Source organism: Oncorhynchus mykiss, chromosome 8, assembly GCF_057628025.1.
Source record: "Oncorhynchus mykiss isolate SJ-2025 chromosome 8, ASM5762802v1, whole genome shotgun sequence".
Taxonomy (NCBI): Eukaryota; Metazoa; Chordata; class Actinopteri; order Salmoniformes; family Salmonidae; genus Oncorhynchus; species Oncorhynchus mykiss.
In genome coordinates, this window is record NC_143029.1 from 70,155,397 (window position 1) to 70,179,675 (window position 24,279).

General features: G+C 43.2%; 1 protein-coding gene across 3 annotated transcripts in view; it reads right to left on the reverse strand.

Annotated features, from left to right (window-relative positions):
* LOC110530421 (aquaporin-4) overlaps positions 1-23,855 on the reverse strand; it is a 106,173-nt gene extending 82,318 nt beyond the window's left edge. For 2 of the 3 annotated variants that reach the window (XM_090182438.1, XM_090182439.1), the window contains exon 1: positions 23,478-23,841. In XM_090182438.1, the coding sequence (XP_090038564.1) occupies positions 23,478-23,494 (17 nt within the window). In that variant the 5' untranslated portion in view covers positions 23,495-23,841. Of the gene's footprint in view, positions 1-23,477 lie in introns of all 3 variants that reach the window. The other variant, XM_090182437.1, reaches the window with a different exon arrangement.
* Between the last annotated feature and the right edge of the window lie 424 nt (positions 23,856-24,279).

The following is a 24,279-nucleotide window of genomic DNA, read 5'->3' on the forward strand; positions in this document are numbered from 1 at the left end:
CAGTAGTAGCGTAGTGGTAGTAATACATCTAATTAATAATAATTTTAGCAGCAGAGCAGGTGTGAGAGGGAGCTGTAGTTGTTAGCCATTTAAGTCTTATGGCCAGGGGAGGATAGAAGCTCATTAGATTAGCATCTCCTAGGACCATCCTTCTCTCAAGGTCTCCTCTCACAGTCTCTGCCTTTTTATTTCTTTAACTTTTATTTAACCAGGAAGGGCTCATTGAGATTTTAAATCTCTTTTCAAGAGCGTCCTGGCCAAGATAGACAGCACCAAGTCATTACAAAATGTACAGACAATGTACAGACAAATGTACAGACAAACAACATGAAAAACTACAACTAATCTAGTAAACTATAGAATTCACAAGAGTATAACAAAATCAAAAACAGCTAATTAAAAACTTTGACAGGTCAGGGAATCAGAATCAAGATCATTCATCAGTGATTCCAGTTTAAAAGTATTTTGTAAGGCGTTCCAAGACGATGGCGCAGAGTACATAAAAGCCCTTTTACCAAATTCAGTTCTGACATTTGGAACAGTAAGCAGGATAAAGTCCAGCGAACGAAGAGAGTACCCACCACATTTCTGAACAATAAAAAGGCCCAAATAAAAAGGTAGTAAACCCAAAATATGCTTTGTAAATAAAAGTATACCAGTGCCTGAGCCTACGAGTTACTAGAGAAGGCCACCCAACCCTGGTGTACAAAGTGCAGTTTAAAATAAATCTCAAAGTGCCATGGTAAAGGTGTCAAATGATCTCAAACACTGAGTGGAAGCATTCATATATAAAATATCCCCATAGTCCAGTAAAGGCATAAATGTAGCTGATACCAGCCTCCTTCTGGCTTCAAAAGAAAAAAAGCCTTGGCTTTGAATAAAGTAATATCCAATGGATTTTAATTCTGTAGCCTTAAGTCTATCTATTTCCACTGCTGGCCCAAATTCAACCCAAGTTAACCCTGATTATTAAATCTGCTTAAAGGTTCAATGCAGCCATTTTTATTTCAATATCAAATCATTGCTGGGTAACAATGTATCTTACTGAGATTGTTTTAAATTAAAATTGTCAAAAAGGAACAAAAATAGCTTCTAAGCAAAAAGCAATTTCTCATGCAAGAATGTTGCTAAGATTGTCTGGGCGTGGTCTAAGTTGGGAGGGCAAAACTGAAAACAGGCTGTTATTGGCAGAGAGGTTTGGAACACACTTTGTTATTGGTCCAGTAACTAAATTACCAGCTGGTAATGTCATCAGGCAGGTCAAAACTCAATCCCACCAAAACAGGCTTTTCAAACAGCTCTTACACTAAAAGGGCATATCACCATTTTCACTTTTTCACAGTATTATTCCTCATAGTGTGAAAATATATATAAAACACAGGAAAATCACATTTTGACTGCACTGGGCCTTTAAGTTGTCAGGCAGATATGTTCATACAGAGTTTATATGATCATGTCAGCTCCCTCGGTTGAGGAGCATATACAGTATAAGCAGAGGGGATGGAAGGAGGAATGAAGGGAGGGAGGAAAGGAGGGTGTTGATTCTTAAAGGAACTCAGCTTCTTCTCTGTATGAATTCTTCAGGGGAATAAATTGAGTCTTATTGAGCTCAACAGCCTTTGAGTTGCCTGGAGATGACGACAGGGTTTTAAAGCATTAAAGAAGGATCTCAAGGCCCCTGGAAAGAAAGAGGGAGAAAGGGATCTTTACTAAGCTGCCGGCAGTGGCAGTAGAGAACACTGCCATGGAGAAGAGGAGGGAGAGGAGGACTGGATCGGGAGGAGAGGAGGAGGTAGGATTAGGGATCAATATAGGAAGCCTAATCAGCGAACCCTTGTGCCAATGACATTTGTAGAAAGACAATTTATTGCAATATGGCTTTGCAAATAAATATCCAGCTTTAAATCTCCTAGGAGACAATTTGACCCAGCATAAGTAAAGGCAATTTAATGTGTGGAGGGAAGGGGGCATGAAAATTGTATTTACAACCACTGAGCGGCGGTCGCAGAGTATTTCCTTTCTTTATTACAAAGGGAATCACGGCAGCATCTAACAGTCATAGTGTCAAGAGTTATATTTTCATTACTAATCCCCTCCCTCCCTCTATCTCTCTCCTTTCTATTTCCCTCTCTCTCTTGCTCCTCCCTCTTGAATTCTGTATTGATAAGGTACTTTTGTACTCTCCTCCTTCTCATGTTGGCTTTGCTGAGCTCTAGTCAGTTCTCAGTGGTTTAATATGTCTCTTTGAACTCTCTCTAGGTGCTGATAACCCTGCTGAGCCGCTGATGGGGAGTCATCTCTAAGTCACAATGATCATCCTCATTTGCAGGTCTTCATCACCTCTTTCTCACTCTCTTGTTCTCTCTTGCTATCTCTCTCTCCCTCTCTCTCTATATATATATATATACATCCATCTATCTCTGTACTTGTAACTTTACTCTGTAATGAGAGAGTTAAATCAGACTCAATGAAACATGAAGATTTAAAACACAACTTTCAGTCATTGTCTCATTTTACCATACATCTAGGGTTTTAACAGAGTGGGCCCACTGACAGATAAGAAATGCAAGAGCATTTCCATAAAACTCAAACATCTCCCACTGCCCCATGGTCCTGCTGAGTCCAATCTTAAGAGATGATCAGTGCATCAGTTAAAATAGTAATCTGGCTCTATAAGAAGAATACCAGTCTTTGTGGTAGTTTGAGTTGAAATTAGGTCAGATGTTTCAGTGTTAATCCATTGCCTTCCAATACAATTTCAAGTATCTTTATACAAGGTGTTGCGTTGTCTCCGCTTTCTTGTGTTTTCTTAATCTCTGTTTTGTCCGTTAAGGAAATAATTTGCTCTTGCAGTAAAGCCTGGTTTAGGTTGCAAACAGCTCGGAAGAATATATAATACCAGTCCTCCTGGTCGATACCAGATCTGCAACAAAACCTGGGAAGGAAATGAAAACAGTAAAACAGAACCTCAAGTATCCTCAGAGGGAAGAGTGTATAGTCTATAGTGTTGCAGTGTCTTTTATTAGAAAATCAAGGAAAAGGTACAGACACAGTCCTATAACTAATGTGATTGGCATCTCCTTTGACGGCTGCTGAAGTGTCCTGGTGTCCTCTTATCTAATTCTCTGTTTGGCTGGGAGGCTGGAGTCAGTTAATGAAGCCTGTTTCATTCATTATGAAAGGCAGGGGTGTTGGATGGTGTAGCAGCAGCCCAGAGAACAGAAGCTGGGTTATTATGACACTGTTCACAGAATGGACTCACCGGGGGGAATGAATGGTGTTTCTGCCTGACTTTTATTAGGCTACACCATAACACATTGGTTTACACCAAGCATTTAGATCACTCTGAATGTTATTGTGCAGTGCACTTCTTGTCCTTTTCTGTTCTGTCCGCTGTGTGTGCTCTAACCTCAGATTTTTGCCCTCAGATTGGTACCGGGGAGGAGCGGTTTTGAAGATAGATTTTGCTTTGGAGAGAGACTTCTTTTTGGCTTGTGAGGCAATTTTCAGTACTGTGGGATATATTGTAGATGTTCCCTCTCTGTACACCCGGCCCTCTCTTTTCTCCATCCAGTTGGTTTCTTCTGGATGATTGTGGCTTGCCTTTGACAGTCTGACTGTAGTACAAGATTGAAGCATCCAGACAAACATCACAAGCCTTAATAGAATGCATTGAAAGTTTGGCCCATGATGGTTCTTCTCCATCAGCATAGATATTGGAACATCACATCTGACCACAGAAAATACTCTCAGAAAATATTTGTAACACATATCATATCACAGAATACATCCTGTACTGAACTTCCCATTCACAATCAATGCATAAATTATCACGTTTCCAGCTAGATGTATTTTTCTGATGGCATCAAATTTTCCTTTACAGAAAGTATGCTAACAGAAGATTCAATTTGACAACCAAATATTCTGTCCCTGTCTCATTAGCATTGCTTGTTGTCAATCGTATGTTACACATGTTCCTCATCATACTGTCACTGCAATACAGGTAATGCAAAAACCTTCTTTTACCCAATTATCATTGGGTCAGACTCCTGCTGCTTTTATGGATTCCAATCTATTGATATTGTCATACAGTATACAGTATACAGTATACTTGTTTCTCTCTTTACTCACCCTCTTCTGAAACATGATGATGTAGACATTGTCTCTGCCTCACATTTCTGAACAGCTGAAATAAAAATCCTGCAGGAATTTGAACAAACATTCCCAGAAATATATAGCTATATTATGAAGGGTACAACCTTCTCTGTATGTTGTGACGGATATTGCAGTTGCACAAGCAGGACAAAGTCCCTACACATTGCATTGGAGCAAAAACAATCAAGTCTTGTGTCTTGTGTGGTGATGTAGGCTAGTCTTTATAGATGCTGCCATATCGAAGCAACTAGCCAGTTGCTGAAAAAGAACACTACTGCTTGGACTGCCTATCTGCTTCCTGCTACAGCCACTGTTTGCAATGATGATGAAAAAAGAACATTACATCGCTAATAAGACTACGTGTCTGTCTGTGACTTGCTTCTGTTTGATAGTCTGTCTAGATAACTGCAAGTAACTCCCCACTTCAGTTATGCACTGGGGCAAAAAACTATCTGCGTTTTAACCACACACAGGCCCTATAACTGCTTTTTATATCTGTGTTTTAACCACACACAGGCCCGATAACTTCTTGATGCACCCATCCCGTTAGCTGGATCATTTTCGTCAACCACCGCTGAATTGTAGAGCGCCAAATTCAAATTAAATCACTAAAAATATTAAATTTTCATGAAATCACAAGTGCAATATAGGAAAACACAGCTTAGTTTGTTGTTAATCCACCTGGCGTGTCAGATTTCAATAAAGCTTTTCAGCGAAAGCATACCAAGCGTTTATGTAAGCACATCTCTCTCAGTAGACAAAATATTACAAACAGCTAGCAGCCAAGTAGATTGGTCACGAAAGTCAGAAAAGCAATACATTAAATAGTTTACCTTTGATGATCTTCGGATGTTTGCACTCAAGAGACTCCCAGTTAGACAATAAATCTTCCTTTTGTTCCATAAAGATTATTTTTCTATCCAAAATACCTCCATTTGGTTAGCGCATTATGTTCAGTAATCCACAGGCTCGAGCGGTCACGACATCGCAGACGAAAATTCCAAATAGTATCCGTAATGTTCACAGAAACATGTCAAACGTTTTTTATAATCAATCCTCAGGTTGTTTTTTCAATATATAATCGCAAATATATAAACCGGGAATGTAGCTCCTTCAGAGAGAGAGAGAAAATGGATGCTCCAAGTCTGAAACTATGTCTAAAGACTGTTCACACCTTGAAGAAGCCATAGGAAAATGAATCTGGTTGATAACCCTTTAAATGTAGGCATCCAATGGAACAGAGAGATTTCAGGAAAAACAGCACTTCCTTGTTGGATTTTCCTCAGGTTTTCGCCTGCAATATAAGTTCTGTTATACTCACAGACAATATTTTGACAGTTTTGGAAACTTTAGAGTGTTTTCTATCCTAATCCGATTATATGCATATTATCGTTTCTGGGCCTGAGAAATAGGCAGTTTCCATTGGGTACCTTTTTTAACCAAACACGAAAATACTGCCCCCTACACTCAAGAGGATTTGCTTTTTATATCTGCATTTTAACCACACACAGGCCCTTTAACTGCTTTTTGTATCTGCGTTTTAACCAAAGACAGTGTCACGACTTCCACCGAAGCCGTGACTTCTCCTTGTTCGGACGGTGTTCGGCGGTCGGCGTCACCGGTCTTCTAGCCATCGTCGATCCACTTTTCATTTTCCATTTGTTTTGTCTTGTTTTCTTACACACCTGGTTTCCATTTCCATCATTAATTGTTGTGTATATAACCCTCTGTTCCCCCCATGTCCTTGTGTGGAATTGTTTGTTTGTAAGTGCTTGTACACTATGTTACTGGTGCGCTATGTTACTGGTACCTATCTTTGCTCTCCTGCATCTGACTTCACTGCCACCAGTTCCGCAACCCTTACAGAATTCCACAGAATTCCACACCACCCATATGGAGTAAGCAGGAGCAAGTGCCCCTGGTATAGGGGTCGAGGAGCCCGTCCTGGAGCAAGAGGCGATGATCCACCATCTCGGCGCCGCCATGGACCGCATTGTCCAAATCATGGACCGTTGGGAGAGACAGGGAGTTTCTCCAACGCCTCCCCCAGCACAACAGGGGCCTCCACTACTCACTCCCCCTGCACCCGGTTCCAGTGGGATTCGTCTCACCCTTCCCGTGGAGTACGATGGGAAGGCTGCCCGCTGCCAGGGTTTACTGCTGCAGTTGGATTTATACCTGAAAACCGTCCAGCCGGCTCCTTCGGCCTGTGAGAGGGTGTCTGCCCTCGTCTCATGCCTCTCAGGGAATGCCCTGGAGTGGGCCAACGCCGTGTGGGTGGAAGGAGATGCGGTGCTGGACTACTTTGAGGAGTTCATCAATCGTTTCCGGGAAGTCTTCGACCACCCGCCCGAGGGCAGAGCGGCGGGTGAACGTCTTTTCCACCTGCAGCAGGGACGAGGAGCGCAAAGGAGTTCGCTTTGGACTTTCGGACCATGGCCTCCGGAGCTAGATGGAACGACAGGGCCCTGATCGACCACTATCGCTGCAGTTTGTGCGAGGACGTCTGTCGAGAGTTGGCCTGCAGGGACACCACCCTTACCTTTGACCAGCTGGTGTACCTGTCCATTCGGCTGGATAACCTGCTGGCTAACCGCGGACGTCCAGATCGGGGTCTGTTGGTTCCATCCCCCAGCACCACCACTCCGATGCCCATGAAGTTGGGAGGTGCTGCGCTCAGGAAGACCGGAGGAGGTTCCGTCTCGTGCACCATCTGTGGCCCCAGAGGTCACACTGCCGGTCGGTACCAGGTTGGTTCCTCAGGGGGTCAAGGCAGCAGGCAGGGCACTCTGGCGTCACCCAGGTGAGAAGGCACCATTCTCACTCAGAGCCCTCTGTTGCACACATTTTTTTCTTGTTCACTTCCTGAGTTTTACCCGCATTCCCAGCATAAAGCGCGGCTGGGAATTTTATTGACAGATCATTTGCCCAAAGTTTAGGGATCCCCCTCGTTCCTGTGGCTGTGCCCTTCCCAGTTCACACCTTATATAGTCGACCATTAGGGTCAGGATTGATTAGGGAGGCCACCACTCCTCTGGGCATGATGATGCAAGGGGGTCACACGGAGAGAATCAGTCTCTTTCTCATTGACTCTCCTGTGTTCCCGGGGTACTAGGCCTACCCGGGTTAGCTTGTCATGGCCCCACGGTTTCATGGCTACGTAGGACTCTCACAGGGTGGTCGCGAGAATGCTCAGGGAGGTGTTTAGGTCTCTCCGTAGGTGCTACTACAGTGGAAAGTCCAGACCAGGTCTCCACCGTGCGCATTCTAGCCGAATATGGCGATTTGGCTCTCGCCTTCTCCAAAAAGAAGGCAACTCAATTACCACCCCAATGACGCAGGGATTGTGCGATAAATCTCCTGGTAGACGCTATACTTCCCAGGAATCACGTGTATCCTCTATCACAGGCGAAGACGGTGGCTATGGAAACATATGTCTCCGAATCATTGCGTCAGGGGTACATTCGGTCCTCCACTTCCCCCGCCTCCTCGAGTTTCTATTTTGTGAAGAAGGAGGGAGGTCTGCGCCCGTGTATTGACTATCGAGGTCTTAATCAGATAACTGTGAGGTACAGTTACCTACTACCTATTATCTCCACGGCGATTGAATCAATGCACAGGGCGCGCTTCTTCACCAAATTTGATCTCAGGAGTGCCTACAACCTGGTGCGTATCCGGGAGGGAGACGAGTGGAAGACGGCGTTCAGTACGACATCAGGGCATTATGAAAACCTTGTCATGCCGTACGGGTTGATGAATGCTCCATCAGTCTTCCAAGCCTTTGTAGATGAGATTTTCAGGGACCTGCACGGGCAGGGTGTAGTGGTGTATATTGATGACATTCTGATATACTCCGCTACACGCGCCGAGCATCTGTCCCTGGTGCGCAAGGAGCTTGGTCGACTGGTGGAGAATGATCTGTACGCCAAAGCTAAGAAATGTCTGTTCTTTCAACAATCCGTCTCCTTCCTTGGGTATGGCATTTCCATCTCAGAGGTGGAGATGGAGAGTGACCGCACCTCAGCTATGCGTAATTGGTCGACTCCCAACACGGTAAAGGAGGTGCAGCGGTTTCTAGGGTTTGCCAATTACTACTAATCCATTGAGCAGGCGTTACTTGCAGAGGCCCCTCCCCTCCAGTGTCCCGCTGGGCGTCTGTATATTCTGTCTGCTGTACGTGACCGGCTGATCTATTGGGCCCACACGTCACCCTCCTCTGGTCATCCAGGCATCGGTCGGACGGTGCGTTGTCCGAGTGGGAAGTACTGGTGGACCACTTTGGCTAAGGACGTGAGGGTGTATGTTTCCTCCTGCCCAGAGGTAAGCTACACCCCTTACCCGTTCCACAGCGGCCATGGTCATACCTGTCGATCGATTTCCTGACCGATCTTCCCCCATCACGGGGAAACACCATGATCCTGGTTGTTGTGGATCGTTTCTCTAAGTCGTGCCGTCTCCTCCCGCTGCCCTGTCTCCCTACGGTCCTACAGACTGTGGAGGCCTTGTTTACACAAGTCTTCTGGCACTATGGGGTGCCTGAGGACATAGTGTCTGATCGGGGTCACCAGTTCACTTCGAGGGTCTGTAGGGCGTTCATGGAATGTCTGGGAGTCTCGATCAACCTTACCTCTGGTTTTCACCCCGAGAGTAATGGGCAGGTGGAGAGAGTAAAACAGGATGTGGGTAGGTTTCTGAGGTCTTGCGTTCGTGCTCAGGGCAGACATGGCCCAGAACTCGCTCCGCCACTCTTCCACTAACCTCTCCCCCCTCCAGTGTGTCAGACCGAGGCTCCTGCGGTGGACGACTGGTTCCGGCGCGAGGAGGACACACGGGATGCCGCCCATGTTAACCTTCAGAGCTCCGTGCTGCGCCAGAAAGCCAGCGCAGACCGTCACCGCAGTGAGGCTCCGATGTTTGCACCGGGGACCGGGACCGGGTCTGGCTCTCGACCCGAAACCTGCCCTCCACCTGCCCTGCCGTTTCTCTTTGTTATTTTTGTTATTTCCGTGTTCATTCTAATAAATATGGACACATAACACGCTGCACCTTGGTCCTCACCTTCTCCTTCATACGACGACCGTTACACAGGTCTTGTAATTGCAGGATAGTTCTCCTTGGGACTAGAGAGCAGAGGTGAGAGAGAAGGTGTATACTTTTTTTCCAACACATCCCATTTTTCATCCTCTCCTCCTCACTGGCATTCTGCTCCCTCTTTTAATTACTGCTGCTCTGTGCAGTGAGTGTGAATATGAGTGCGTAGGTGTAGGCAGAGGCCAAACATGTTCTCCTACCACACATAAACACTCAGATATAAGGGCAAAAACACAGCAGTGACAAAACAAGTAAATACACTCTTTTGTCCTCACGGTTGACTCTACAAAACAGAGCCTTTGAACCCTGCGTTATTAAAACTAGGCAGAGAGACTAGGAAGGTTTGGTGAGAGAGTGGGAGCATCTCCCACCGGACCCTCCTACTGAGGCGATGAACTTCCCTGCCTCTGTGGAGGAGTCATTTTAGCTTAGATAACCCCCCTCCTAAATGGAAGCAACCTTTTGGAGAGGCTAAGGGGCTCTGAGGGGACAGAATGTTTTATCTACCTGGAGTGCATTGCACTGATCGAGCCAAGCTATTTTGTCTGTAGTGGAAAAAGAAAGGACAGAGTGGAAAAATGATGTAAGTAAGTATATAAAGTACATTCGAAAAGTATTCAGACCCCTTGACTTTTTCCACATTTTGTTAGGTTACAGCCTTATTCTAAAATGGGTTAAATTGTTTTTTCCCCTCATCAATCGACACACAATACCCATAACGACAAAGCAAAAACAGGTTTATATTTTTTTGTTGCACATGTATTAAAAATGGAAAACTGAAATATCACATTTACATACAGTGCCTTGCGAAAGTATTCGGCCCCCTTGAACTTTGCGACCTTTTGCCACATTTCAGGCTTCAAACATAAAGATATAAAACTGTATTTTTTTGTGAAGAATCAACAACAAGTGGGACACAATCATGAAGTGGAATGACATTTATTGGATATTTCAAACTTTTTTAACAAATCAAAAACTGAAAAATTGGGCGTGCAAAATTATTCAGCCCCCTTAAGTTAATACTTTGTAGCGCCACCTTTTGCTGCGATTACAGCTGTAAGTCGCTTGGGGTATGTCTCTATCAGTTTTGCACATCGAGAGACTGAATTTTTTTCCCATTCCTCCTTGCAAAACAGCTCGAGCTCAGTGAGGTTGGATGGAGAGCATTTGTGAACAGCAGTTTTCAGTTCTTTAAACAGATTATCGATTACATTCAGGTCTGGACTTTGACTTGGCCATTCTAACACCTGGATATGTTTATTTTTGAACCATTCCATTGTAGATTTTGCTTTATGTTTTGGATCATTGTCTTGTTGGAAGACAAATCTCCGTCCCAGTCTAAGGTCTTTTGCAGACTCCATCAGGTTTTCTTCCAGAATGGTCCTGTATTTGGCTCCATCCATCTTCCCATCAATTTTAACCATCTTCCCTGTCCCTGCTGAAGAAAAGCAGGCCCAAACCATGATGCTGCCACCACCATGTTTGACAGTGGGGATGGTGTGTTTAGCTGTGTTGCTTTTACGCCAAACATAACGTTTTGCATTGTTGCCAAAAAGTTCAATTTTGGTTTCATCTGACCAGAGCACCTTCTTCCACATGTTTGGTGTGTCTCCCAGGTGGCTTTTAGCAAACTTTAAATGACACTTTTTATGGATATCTTTAAGAAATGGCTTTCTTCTTGCCACTCTTCCATAAAGGCCAGATTTGTGCAATATACGACTGATTGTTGTCCTATGGACAGAGTCTCCCACCTCTGCTGTAGATCTCTGCAGTTCATCCAGAGTGATCATGGGCCTCTTGGCTGCATCTCTGATCAGTCTTCTCCTTGTATGAGCTGAAAGTTTAGAGGGACGGCCAGGTCTTGGTAGATTTGCAGTGGTCTGATACTCCTTCCATTTCAATATTATCACTTGCACAGTGCTCCTTGGGATGTTTAAAGCTTGGGAAATCTTTTTGTATCCAAATCCGGCTTTAAACTTCTTCACAACAGTATCTCGGACCTGCCTGGTGTGTTCCTTGTTCTTCATGATGCTCTCTGCGCTTTTAACGGACCTCTGAGACTATCACAGTGCAGGTGCATTTATACGGAGACTTGATTACACACAGGTGGATTATATTTATCATCATTAGTCATTTAGGTCAACATTGGATCATTCAGAGATCCTCACTGAACTTCTGGAGAGAGTTTGATTTGTTTGATTTGTTAAAAAAGTTTGAAATATCCAATAAATGTCGTTCCACTTCATGATTGTGTCCCACTTGTTGTTGATTCTTCACAAAAAAATACAGTTTTATATCTTTATGTTTGAAGCCTGAAATGTGGCAAAAGGTCGCAAAGTTCAAGGGGGCCGAATACTTTCGCAAGGCACTGTAAGTATTCAGACCCTTTGCTACGAGACTCGAAATTGAGCTCAGGTGCATAAGGTCCCACAGTTGACAGTGCATGTCAGAAGAAAAACCAAGCCATGGGGTCGAAGGAATTGTCCGTAGAGCTCCGAGACAGGATTGTGTTGAGGCACAGATCTGGGGAAGGGTACCAAAAAGTTTGGAACCACCAAGACCATTCCTAGAGCTGGCCGCCTGGCCAAACTGAGCAATTTGGGGAGAAGGGCCTTGGTCAGGAAGGTGACCAAGAACCCGATGTTTACGCTGACAGAGCTCCAGAGTTCCTTTCTGGAGATGGGAGAACCTTCCAGAAGAACAACCATCTCTGCAGCACACCACCAATCAGGCCTTTATTATAGAGTGGCCAGAGTGAAGCCACTCCTCAGTAGAAGGCACATGAAGGACTCTTAGACCATGAGAAACAAGATTCTTTGGTCTGATGAAAAAAAGATTGAATTCTTTGGCCTGACGAAAACAAGATTGAACTCTTTGGCCTGAACGCCAAGTGTCACGTCTGGAGGAAACGTGTCACCATCCCTACGGTTAACCATGGTGGTGGCAGCATCATGCTGTGGGGTTGTTTTTCAGCTACAGGGACTGGTAGACTAGTCAGGATATCGGGAAATTTGAACAGAGCAAAGAACAGAGAGATCATTGATTAAAACCTGAATAAGGCTATAACGTAACTAAATGTGTAAAAAGGGAAGGGGTCTAATTCCTTTCCGAATGCACTGCATACCAAACAATGCATGCTGAAAGATGAGTAATTTCCTGACATCCGATTGGTTTCTGGCATTTTAAGGCCCTTTCCGGCAACCTGATTGGTTAAAATGCCTCACGTGCCGGGCAGCACCTCTTTGTCTCCCACGAAGAGAGACAAAGCGAGAAAATCTGTGAGAATATACCTACAGTACGTGAATAAAAATAGGTGATCTCAGTTACCCAATGCGAGAAAAGCAATGAATGACAGAAAAACGTGCCTGATGGTTGGCGTCTATGGTGATTTTTTTGTCCAGTGTTTAGACACTTACAGCAAATCATGTACAAGTTGGTTTATTTGTGACATGTGGATAAAAGCCACTGTTGGCTGGCTGATGTCTGGTTGATCGCTGCTAGCTGTCATTTTCATCTCAACTAATTTGCGTCTCGACATGCTGCTGCCGGCTACCTCCTTTTCCTCCTCTACCTGTACTTCCACATTGCCTCGATCAGCTGATCCCACCAACCAGGGTTTCTGTAATTCTGTCATGATCAAATCAAATCAAATCAAATCAAATTTTATTTGTCACATACACATGGTTAGCAGATGTTAATGCGAGTGTAGCGAAATGCTTGTGCTTCTAGTTCCGACAATGCAGTAATAACAAGTAATCTAACTAACAATTCCAAAACTACTGTCTTGTACACAGTGTAAGGGGATAAAGAATATGTACATAAGGATATATGAATGAGTGATGGTACAGAGCAGCATAGGCAAGATACAGTAGATGGTATCGGGTACAGTATGTACAAATGAGATGAGTATGTAAACAAAGTGGCATAGTATAGTATAAAGTGGCTAGTGATACATGTATTACATAAGGATACCGTCGATGATATAGAGTACAGTATATACGTATGCATATGAGATGAATAATGTAGGGTAAGTAACATTTATATAAGGTAGCATTGTTTAAAGTGGCTAGTGATATATTTACATCATTTCCCATCAATTCCCATTATTAAAGTGGCTGGAGTTGAGTCAGTGTCAGTGTGTTGGCAGCAGCCACTCAGTGTTAGTGGTGGCTGTTTAACAGTCTGATGGCCTTGAGATAGAAGCTGTTTTTCAGTCTCTCGGTCCCAGCTTTGATGCACCTGTACTGACCTCGCCTTCTGGATGATAGCGGGGTGAACAGGCAGTGGCTCGGGTGGTTGATGTCCTTGATGATCTTTATGGCCTTCCTGTGACATCGGGTGGTGTAGGTGTCCTGGAGGGCAGGTAGTTTGCCCCCGGTGATGCGTTGTGCAGACCTCACTACCCTCTGGAGAGCCTTACGGTTGAGGGCGGTGCAGTTGCCATACCAGGCGGTGATACAGCCCGCCAGGATGCTCTCGATTGTGCATCTGTAGAAGTTTGTGAGTGCTTTTGGTGACAAGCCGAATTTCTTCAGCCTCCTGAGGTTGAAGAGGCGCTGCTGCGCCTTCTTCACGATGCTGTCTGTGTGAGTGGACCAATTCAGTTTGTCTGTGATGTGTATGCCGAGGAACTTAAAACTTGCTACCCTCTCCACTACTGTTCCATCGATGTGGATAGGGGGGTGTTCCCTCTGCTGTTTCCTGAAGTCCACAATCATCTCCTTAGTTTTGTTGACGTTGAGTGTGAGGTTGTTTTCCTGACACCACACTCCGAGGGCCCTCACCTCCTCCCTGTAGGCCGTCTCATCGTTGTTGGTAATCAAGCCTACCACTGAATGTGCAGACTGTGAAATTGATCGTGATGCATTTAGGAGTGTTTACACTTCCTCCAGGCTGCAGGAGTGCTCCAGGTGAGATGTGGCATTTGATATAAATATGAGGATGGTTCTTCTAGCCCACAAACTTGGACTTGGTTATGCAACTCTAAAGAAAATCATCAAAGGGATTCCTTCCTTGCATCTCAGCTCATATCAGAGACATGGCAGGAGAATGACAGGTAAATAAAAAGGGAGAGTAGCCCATTTTTGTCAGGTGACTTGCTGTGCACAAATAATATTTATTTACTTGCTCTAGCAAATGTATTCAGAGTGAATAAAACAGAGTGATAAGAAAACACAACTATACAATGAGACTGTCACATAGGCCTACAGCGTCATAGGACTGTAGCCTAATGTGATGATTGAGAAATTAGCTTTACATAAAGTAAATACATGCTGATATGTAAATATTTCCATAGGGTAACATGCTGATATTTAGTCCTGCTGTTATGACTGTAATGTCGACAGACATCTTAAGTACTCCCCCCCCACTTTCGTTGCAGAGATTAAGAGAGGGCTACAGTCAATGGAGAGTGCTGCAAAGATAATTAGAAGAGCATACACAGATATAGACCTTGACATAGCAGAGTAGAGAAGGAGGATGGGGATGCCATCATAGACATTCATGTATCCTATGATGGCACTTGGCGCAAGAGGATTCACTTCAAACTACGGGATAGGTGTATGCATTGGTGCTGGTACCAGCGAGCCCTAGAAAATGTTGAAGATCCACCCAGTAAAAAAACATGCAGGCCATACATGTTTTATTAGAGAGGTTGCACAGAAAATTGTACTTGTATATAATAGGATGTCAAATGATAACCTAACGAAGCACGGGGGAAGCCAGAATGCAAATGAATGCCTGATCTCTGTAATATGGTGGATGGGGATGCCCCAAAACTGTCTTTGTGGGCCAAAGCCATTTTGCTGTATCAAATGTGATGGACAAATTGTGTCTTGACAGCACTTTGGTGACACTGGAAGCAATCAGAGAGGAGTTGTGAGAGCTGATGGTGCTTCATTTGAGTGTGCCAAGCGTAGGCACAGATCCCATGACACAGTCAAGAAAATAAAGTGGCACCAGCAACAACTCATAGAGGGCCTTACATATGGGCAGGCATAACTGATACATTTTCTGCACATTTCAATAGCCATACAAAAATCTTATATGTGGAAAAATTAGCAAAGTGATATGAGAATTTGCCCAAAACGGTATATTTTCCCAACAGACCTGTAGTCAAAAGCATATGCTCTATTGCTTGAAAAAAAAAATGTATTAAACATGCTAATGTATTTGTAAAAGGTATATTTTATGTTTATTTGTCAATTTAGAAGTGATATATGAATAAGAGTTTAGTTAATGTGACATAAATGGTCTTATTTATGGAAAGTACATTTTGATTGCATTAGCCCCATCTTTATCAGCCATTTTCTCAAAATGACATGTTCCCATGTGCCAAATAATTTCTCTCAATCTTCAAAGGACATTCACATTATTCCACCCACTGTGCCACTCGAAAGGCCCTGAACTTCATATGTTGGCGCTCATGAGTCCTTTAACATGGAAATTACCTTCAACCACCCAATGGAGAAACAATTAGCGGGATGCTATCTTTAAAAAATATAAAAGAACGGAAATGGGTGAGCCTTTCTGAATTATATCGAGCTAGGCTTGAACATTTGTAGAAAACATCCTGTGTCTCCAATCAAAGATTGACAAGTTTTTTTTATGTAACTCATAATGCTGTACAGAACAGTGCAGATCATTATTTCAATACTCTCTCTGCTTGACAATTCCCTATGCTTTGTTATGACTATGTTTTGTGATCTTAGTGTACTTCATGCACTCTGATGTTGACCTTTTTCCTTTGTTATTATGGCCAACAAAAACAAATGGCCCTTCATGAATTTCCTCATTCAGAAAAGTGACTTTGAGGGTTTAGTGAATGGTTGTCTGCATCACCTTGGTCATCTATAAATAAAACCAGGGTGTCTGAACTGATCAGAGGACACATTAACATGACTGATTAATGGACAACCACTGCAGTACTGTACATCCTTGTCAGTTCATAGTGGACTAGAGGCTATTTAGGGAACCACAGCTGCTTCAAGGAAGGTGATTTTAACTCTCAAATGGTACAGATTTTAAAAAACGTGAAATAAATATTATTGATTGTACAATATTAGAAGTTAGAAACGGTTTGTAGAGGGGAATGTAAAAGTATTGGATGGTTAAATAAATGTATTGTTTTCTTTTGAGAATATATACAAGTTGCACATGCAGGTTTGAATAGAAAAGACCAGAACCTATAGTACCTTGCAAAAGTATTCTTCCCCCTTGGCATTTTTCCTATTTTGTTGCATTACAACCTGTAATTTGAATTTATTTTAATTTGGATTTCATGTAATGGACATTCTCAAAATAGTCCAAATTGGTGAAGTGAAATTATTTTTTAAAATATTTTTACAAATTACAAACGGAAAAGTGGTGGATGAGTATGTATTCACCCCTAAATAAGATCTGATGCAATCAATTACCTTCAGTCACATAATTTGTTAAATAAAGTCCATCTGTGTGCAATCTAAGTGTCACATGATCTGTCACATGATCTCAGTATATATACACCTGTTCTGAAAGGCCCCAGAGTCTACAACACCACTAAGCAAGGGGCACCACCAAGCAAGAAGCACCATGAAGACCAAGGAGCTCTCCAAACAGGTCAGGTACAAAGTTGTGGAGAAGTACAGATCAGGGTTGGGTTGTAAAAAATATCCTCAACTTTGAACATCCCACGGAGCACCATTAAATATATTATTAAACAATTGAAATAATATGGCACCAGAACAAACGTGCCAAGACAAAACAGACAGAATAAGGTACTCTTGTCAGATGAAACTAAAATTGAGCTTTTTGGACATCAAGGAAAACACTATGTCTGGTGCAAACCCAACACCTCCCATCACCCCGAGAGCACCATCCCCACAGTGAAGCATGGTGGTAGCAGCTGTGGAGATGTTTTTCACGGGAAACTGGTCAGAATTGATGGATGGCACTAAATACAGGGAACTTCTTGAGGGAAACCTATTTCAGTCTTCCAGAGATTTGAGACTGGGGCGGAGGTTCACCTTCCAGCAGGACAATGACCCAAAGCATACTGCTGAAGCATCACTCGACTGGTTTAAGGGGAAACATTTAAATGTCTTTGAATTGCCAAAGCCCAGACCTCAATCCAATTGAGAATCTGTGGTATGACTTAAAGATTGCTGTACACCAGCGGTACCCAACGGAACTTGAAGGAGCAAGAGCAGTTTATCCTTGAAGAATAGGCAAAAATCCCAATGCTTAGAAGAGCCAAGCTTTTAGAGTCATACCTCAAGAGACTTGCAGCTGTAATTACTGCAAAAGGTGGCTCTGCAAAGTATTGACTTTAGGGGGGGTGAATAGTTATGTTTTCAGTTTTTTGTCTTATTTCTTGTTTGTATCACAATAAAAAATATTTTGCATCTTCAAAGTGGTAGGCATGTTGTGTAAATTAAATGATACAAACCCCCCAAAAATCTATTTTAATTCCAGGTTGTAAGGCAACAAAATAGGAACAATGCCAAGGGGGGTGAATAGTTTCACAAGCCACTGTAAATCATAAAAGGGAGTCTGAGCTCTTACTGAAAGATAACAGCAGCGGTGAACTATTGTCAGATTAAATGTGTATGGGAGCCTCACACAAATATACACAACAAAGTCTTCAGGTCTCCCCCATCCAAAGCAAACATATATACCAGTATGAAGTGTACTGTCCCCCACCTCCAGGAGAAGAGTCAGTAGGGACGCAATGTATCCACTAACACATATTTCATTGCTCTGTCATTATTGTGTTGTGCATTTCCTGACTTCTGTACCCTAGCAGCCATTCCGGGGCAGGTAGGCAGCACTTTTAGTGAGGATGGCAATTCAATTCAATAAGTGATGCAAGGAGAGAAACATATTTATTAAACTCTCACCCACTCCATCTTTGGAACACAGTATAATGGAATAGCTTCTATGTGTTGTCAAAGCAAGGCACTCCTCATTCGCTGTTCTGTTGGCATTGCCAAGCAGATCCGTTGGCATTGCCTACCTGAATAATTGTCCCTTGCATACTGTAGCGTACATCAGTTAAGAACAGAATATAAAGTTAATAACTATGTCAAGTAAAGAAAAAATAGCTTCATTTTGAGGGTCACCTGCTTAATGACAAATGAACATACATTTATCTGGTGTTGGCTCAGGATGTTTGTATATAGAAACTCAATACAACATGCACCCAACAGAGCCAAAGGTTGATTTTAAATCAAATGTCAAGTCAACATTTAGACAAGGTATTATTATCTTATTAACCCCTAGTGTTTCATCATCCTTCCTATCAAAAGATGCAATGGCCTGCACTTAGTATTATTTTCATTATTTTCTTTAAACGATTCAGCAGCTTTTCGATTAAATAAGAGGAGACAAGAGGCAGATTTTGGTATCTTAGTTAATTAAAGCCTGTAGGTATGGGTGATGTGTTTTCTCCACTGCTCATAATGTCGCTGTCGTTTTATAAGTCCCTGTCCAACCCCCTTAGAATGTAATTTTTAATCAGCAGATTACATCATGATAAAGAGGCAGCACGGTGCTTACCTAAGGCAAATGGAGCTTGTTCAACTTCATCCTTCCTCTGTGGATGGCCTTTCTAGGGAGTTTTTCCTAGCCACCGTGCTTCTACACCTGCATTGCTTGCTGTTTGGGGTTTTAGGCTGGGTTTCTGTACAGCACTTTGAGATATCAGCTGATGTACGAAGGGCTATATAAATAAATTTGATTTGATTTGATTTGGATGGAACGGCACTTGAGACCGTTCTGCTATCTTTTCTACCGCTGTGAATTATGCCAAGCCTTTTGTTTTCAGGGGTTTAGTGACTGACAATCTGCCTGATTCTATGTTTCAAACAAAGACCCGCTTGATGACAGGACTTGCTATGACAGACATATGTGACTCAACACCTGGATTTGGTCTTATGTAGCAGCATTTGAAATTGTGTTTTTTATATTTGATAAAAGTAGAAGCACAAAGCTACAAAATGATATATCATACACTGAATATTTTAGGAACAATGGGAAAGTAATTCTGCTTTGAAAGTTGATCAACTTGTAAACTCACTTTTGGGAAAATGGCCTTTGAATGTTTCTCCATACAATTCTTCATTCCCCTGAACGCCAGAGCACTGGACGGACGCACCATTGGCAGCGTCACTCATAATACGATGCCCATTTAACCTGTGTATGTGGGCAATCACAGTGAGTCCATACAGCTTCTTATCATTGAATTTCCCCATGTTCCTGTTGTTTTGGGATTTTCATGGCTCCAGAGGCACAACCCCGTTATTGACTGGACCACTGGTTCTATCCTGGGTTGGAGCCCGTTCTGCCACTCACATTGCCTGAAGGCGGCGCAGCCTGCCCTGGGACGTCCTCCTCCTACGTCCTCCTCACCAGGTTCAACTTCACCCTCTCCTACCGCCCGAGGTTCAAGAATGTGAAGCCGGACACTCTCTCTCGCCTGTATAGTTCTGCTGCCACACTTTGACTCTGAGAGCATCCTTGCTAACTCATGTCTTGCAGCTACAGTTGTCTGGGGTATTGAGAGCCTGGTTCGCAAGGCACAACATTCCCAACCGGACCCTGGGCAGGGGCCTGGCTAACCGGGCAGGGGCCTGGCTAACTGATTCTGCCCGATCTCAGGTCCTGGAATGGGCTCATTCATCCAAGTTCACTTGTCATATCGGCTTCCGTCGAACCCTCACCATCCGCCGACAATGCTTCAGGTGGCCCACTATGGTTCCTGACGTCTCAGCCATCGTCGCCGCATGCACGATGAATGCTCAGAATAAGACCTCCTTCAGCCACTCCCTGTTCCTCATCGCACCTGGTCCCTTATATCCCTGGATTTTGTCACTGGGCTTCCTCCGTCTGATGGCAACACCACTATCCTGACAGTAGTGGATAGGTTCTATAAAGCCACCCATTTCATCCCACTCCCCAAGTTACCTTGAGCCAAGGAGATGGCCCAGCGCATGGTGCAGCACGTCTTCCGAATCCATGCACTCCCTGTCGACATTGTCTTTGATCATGGTCCTCAATTCTTGTCCCGATTCTGTAAGTCGTTCTGCACCCTCATTGGGTCATCGGCCAGCCTGTCTTCCGGGTTTCATCCCCAATCCAACGGCCAGGTGGAACGTGCCAATCAAGACCTGGAGATTACGCCTGGTTTCGACCAACCCCACCATCCGGAGCCGGCAACTTGTGTGGGTGGAGTATGCCCAGAACACTCTTCCCTGTGCAGCCACTGGGCTCTCACCCTTCGAGTGATCCATGGGGATCAGCTCCCGCTCTTCCCGGTGCAAGAAGAAGAGGTCAACATACCCTCGGCCCAGATGTTGATGCGCCGCTGTAGGCGTACCTGGAAGACAGCTCGGTCTGCTCTTATCAAGAACACCCCCAGTTATCGTTGACAAACGGACCACCAACGGAATCCGGCTCCCGCTAACATCTCAGGCAGAGGGTATGGCCAGCCACTTTAATAATGGGAATTGATGGGAAATTATGTAAATATATCACTAGCCACTTTAAACAATGCTACCTTATATAATGTTACTTACCCTACATTATTCATCTCATATGCATACGTATATACTGTACTCTATATCATCGACTGTATCCTTATGTAATACATGTATCACTAGCCACTTTAACTATGCCACTTTGTTTACATACTCATCTCATATGTATATACTGTACTCGATACCATCTACTGTATCTTGCCTATGCTGCTCTGTACCATCACTCATTCATATATCCTTATGTACATATTCTTTATCCCCTTACACTGTGTACAAGACAGTAGTTTTGGAATTGTTAGTTAGATTACTTGTTGGTTATTACTGCATTGTCGGAACTAGAAGCACAAGCATTTCGCTACACTCGCATTAACATCTGCTAACCATGTGTATGTGACATATAAAATTTGATTTGATTTGATTTGGCTGTCTACGCAAGAGTCCCGTAAACTTTCCCCCTGTTTTATTGGTCCTTTCCACATCTCTAAAGTCCTTAGTCCCACTGCTGTTCGTCTTCTGTTACCCTGTACCCTTCCTATACATCCCACGTTCATGTGTCCATGATTAAGCCCTTGTCTCACAGCCCTTTGTCTCCTGTTTCCAGGCCCACCCTTCCTTTCTGTCTCTTCGATGGCCATTCGGCGTACATGGTGCGACGCCTCTTGAGTGTTCAACCACGGGGCAGGGGTTTCCAGTACCTAGTTGACTGGGAGGGTTATGGCCTGGAGGAGAGGTGCTGGGTTCCCACTGACATCCTGGACCAGGCCCTCATTGCCGGCTTTCACCGCCGGCACCCCGGTCAACCAGGTATGCGCCCAGGTAGGATGCCAGGTGGCGCCCCTAGAGGGTGGGTTACTGTCACATCCTGATCTGTTTCACCTGTCTTTGTGCTTGTCTCCATTCCCCTCCAGGTGTCGCCCATCTTCCCCAGTATCCCCAGTGCATTTATACCTGTGTTCTCTGTTTGTCTTGTCTCGTCAAGCCTACCAGCATGTTTTTTCAGTGCTCCTTTTTTCCTAGTCTCTGTTTTCTAGCCCTCCCGGTTCTGACCCTTTCAGCCTGCCCTGACCTCAATCCTGCCTGTGCCCTGTACCTTTTCGGACTCTGGCCTGGTTTATGAACTTCTGCCTGTCCTCGACCTGCAAATTGCTTGCCCCTTGTATTTAAAAAAATATCAGAGACTCAAACCCTCTGCCTCCTGCATCTGGGTCTCACCTTGTGTCATTACAGTATATTCTTTTCTGACTCAAATAGGATTCCCTCAAGATTGCTCTGATGTCCAAAAGATTTCAAATCCGTATTTCTGGTTAGTCCAAAATTGCTTTTTAATTCTGTCATGGAAATTGATTTATTTAATATTAACAAGTCATTTACAGTTTCTATGCCTTTAGTTTTCCATGTGGACCAATTTATCAGTGAATTCTGAAAAGCTATCCAAGAATTGTTCGATTGGGTTGTGTTTTTTAGGGAGTGATGTTGGTTCTTGTAGAATCCGTTTCATTTTCTTCCATAATGTGATAGTGTCTTAGTCTTAAGTACAACGTTGTCAATGTTCTTCGTGTTATCCTTTGAAAATAGACTCTGAAAACATTCTGCATGAGCATCTTTAATAATGACCCATTTTGGTGCATACATCGCAAATAAAAGTTTTGGTTGGCAAGTTGATACAAGTTGATTCAAGTTGATGCAATTTCAAGTCTGGGAGGTTAAAACCACCCTCAGATTTAGGGACTAGTAAAACTTTCCTTCTTATTCTGAGTTTTATTTGACCATATAAAGTCTGTTATGGCTGAGTACACTTTTTTAAAGAATGTCTTTGGTGGGTTAATTGGTATTACAGAGAAAAAATATAAACTTTGGGAGCCATGCCATTCTGAAGAGGTTTATTCTACCTGTAAGATTTATGGGAAGATTGTTCCATTTAAATAGATCTGCTTTCATATTGTTGAGTAATGGGATAAAGTTATCTTTATACACTGTGTACAAAACATTAGGAACACTTGCTCTTTCCATGACATAGACTGAGCAGGTGAATCCAGGTGAATCCCCTCAGGGAACTCCACCTCCCCATTTCAGCTGAAAAGGTGGCACAGGGAATTCAAAAATATTCTTTAGAAATATTTAACTTTCACACATTAACAAGTCCAATACCTCAAATGAAAGATAAACATCTTGTTCATCTACCCATCATGTCCGATTTTTAAAAATGTTTTACAGTGAAAACAACATATATTTATGTTAGACCACCACCAAATCAAAGGGAAAACGCAGCCATTTTGTCCAGCCAAAGATAGAGTCACAAAAGCAGGATTAGAGATAAAATGAATCACTAACCTTTAGAAAATCTTCATCAGATGACACTCATATGACATGTTACACAATACATTTATGTTTTGTTCGATAATATGCATATTTATATCCACAAATCTCGGTTTACATTGACGCCATGTTCAGAACTGCCTCCAAAATATCCGGAGGAATTATAGAAAGCTATGCCAGATAACAGAAATACTCATCATAAACTTTGACTAAAGATACATGTTCTACATATAATTAAACATACACTGGTTCTTAATGCAACCGCTGTGTCAGATTTTTTTTAAACGTTACGGAAAAAGCCTAACATTGCAATAATCTGAGACAGCGCTCAGACGTAAAAGTATTTCTCCGCCATGTTGGAGTCAACAGAAATACAAAATTACAACATAAATATTCCCTTACCTTTGATGACCTTTCATCAGAATGTAGTGCGAGGAGTCCTAGTTCCACAATAAATTGTTGTTTTGTTCCATAATGTCCAATACTAGTGTCCAATTAGCTGCATTTGCTATCACTTTCAGCTCACGTGCCCAAAAACTGACTGCTGGTCCAGGACAACTCGCACGAAAACTTCAAAAATATATATTCCAGGTCGAATAAACTGGTCAAACTAAGTAGAGAATCAATCTTTAGGATGTTATTATTATATATATCCAATAACGTTCCAACCGGATCATACGTTTTCAGCTGCAGCCAAATGGAACAACGGTAGCACCCACAGAGAAATGCGCCACAGGAAAATGGCATTCTGTCGGGACACTGACTATTTCCCCTCCCATTCGGTCAAAGTTCACAGCAAATGCTCCATTCCACTTTCTACTGAATGAGGACATCTAGTGGAAGGCGTAGGAAGTGCTACCCGATCCATATCTTGTTGGGAAAGGAGGGGGCGATGACGTCAAAGTTGCCCCACATTCAGAATTTCACTTCTGTTTGGAAGATTGCCTGCCCTATGAGTTCTGTTATACTCACAGACATAATTCAAACAGTTTTAGAAACTTCAGAGTGTTTTCTATCCAATAGTAATAATAATATGCATATATTAGCAATCTAGGACAGAGTAGGATGCAGCTCCCTATGGGCACGCAATTCATCCAAAGTGAAAATACTGCCCCATATGCCTCCTATTTTTAAGCCTTGAGACAATTGAGACATGGATTGTGTACATGTGCCTTTCAGAGGGTGAATGGGCAAGACAAAATAT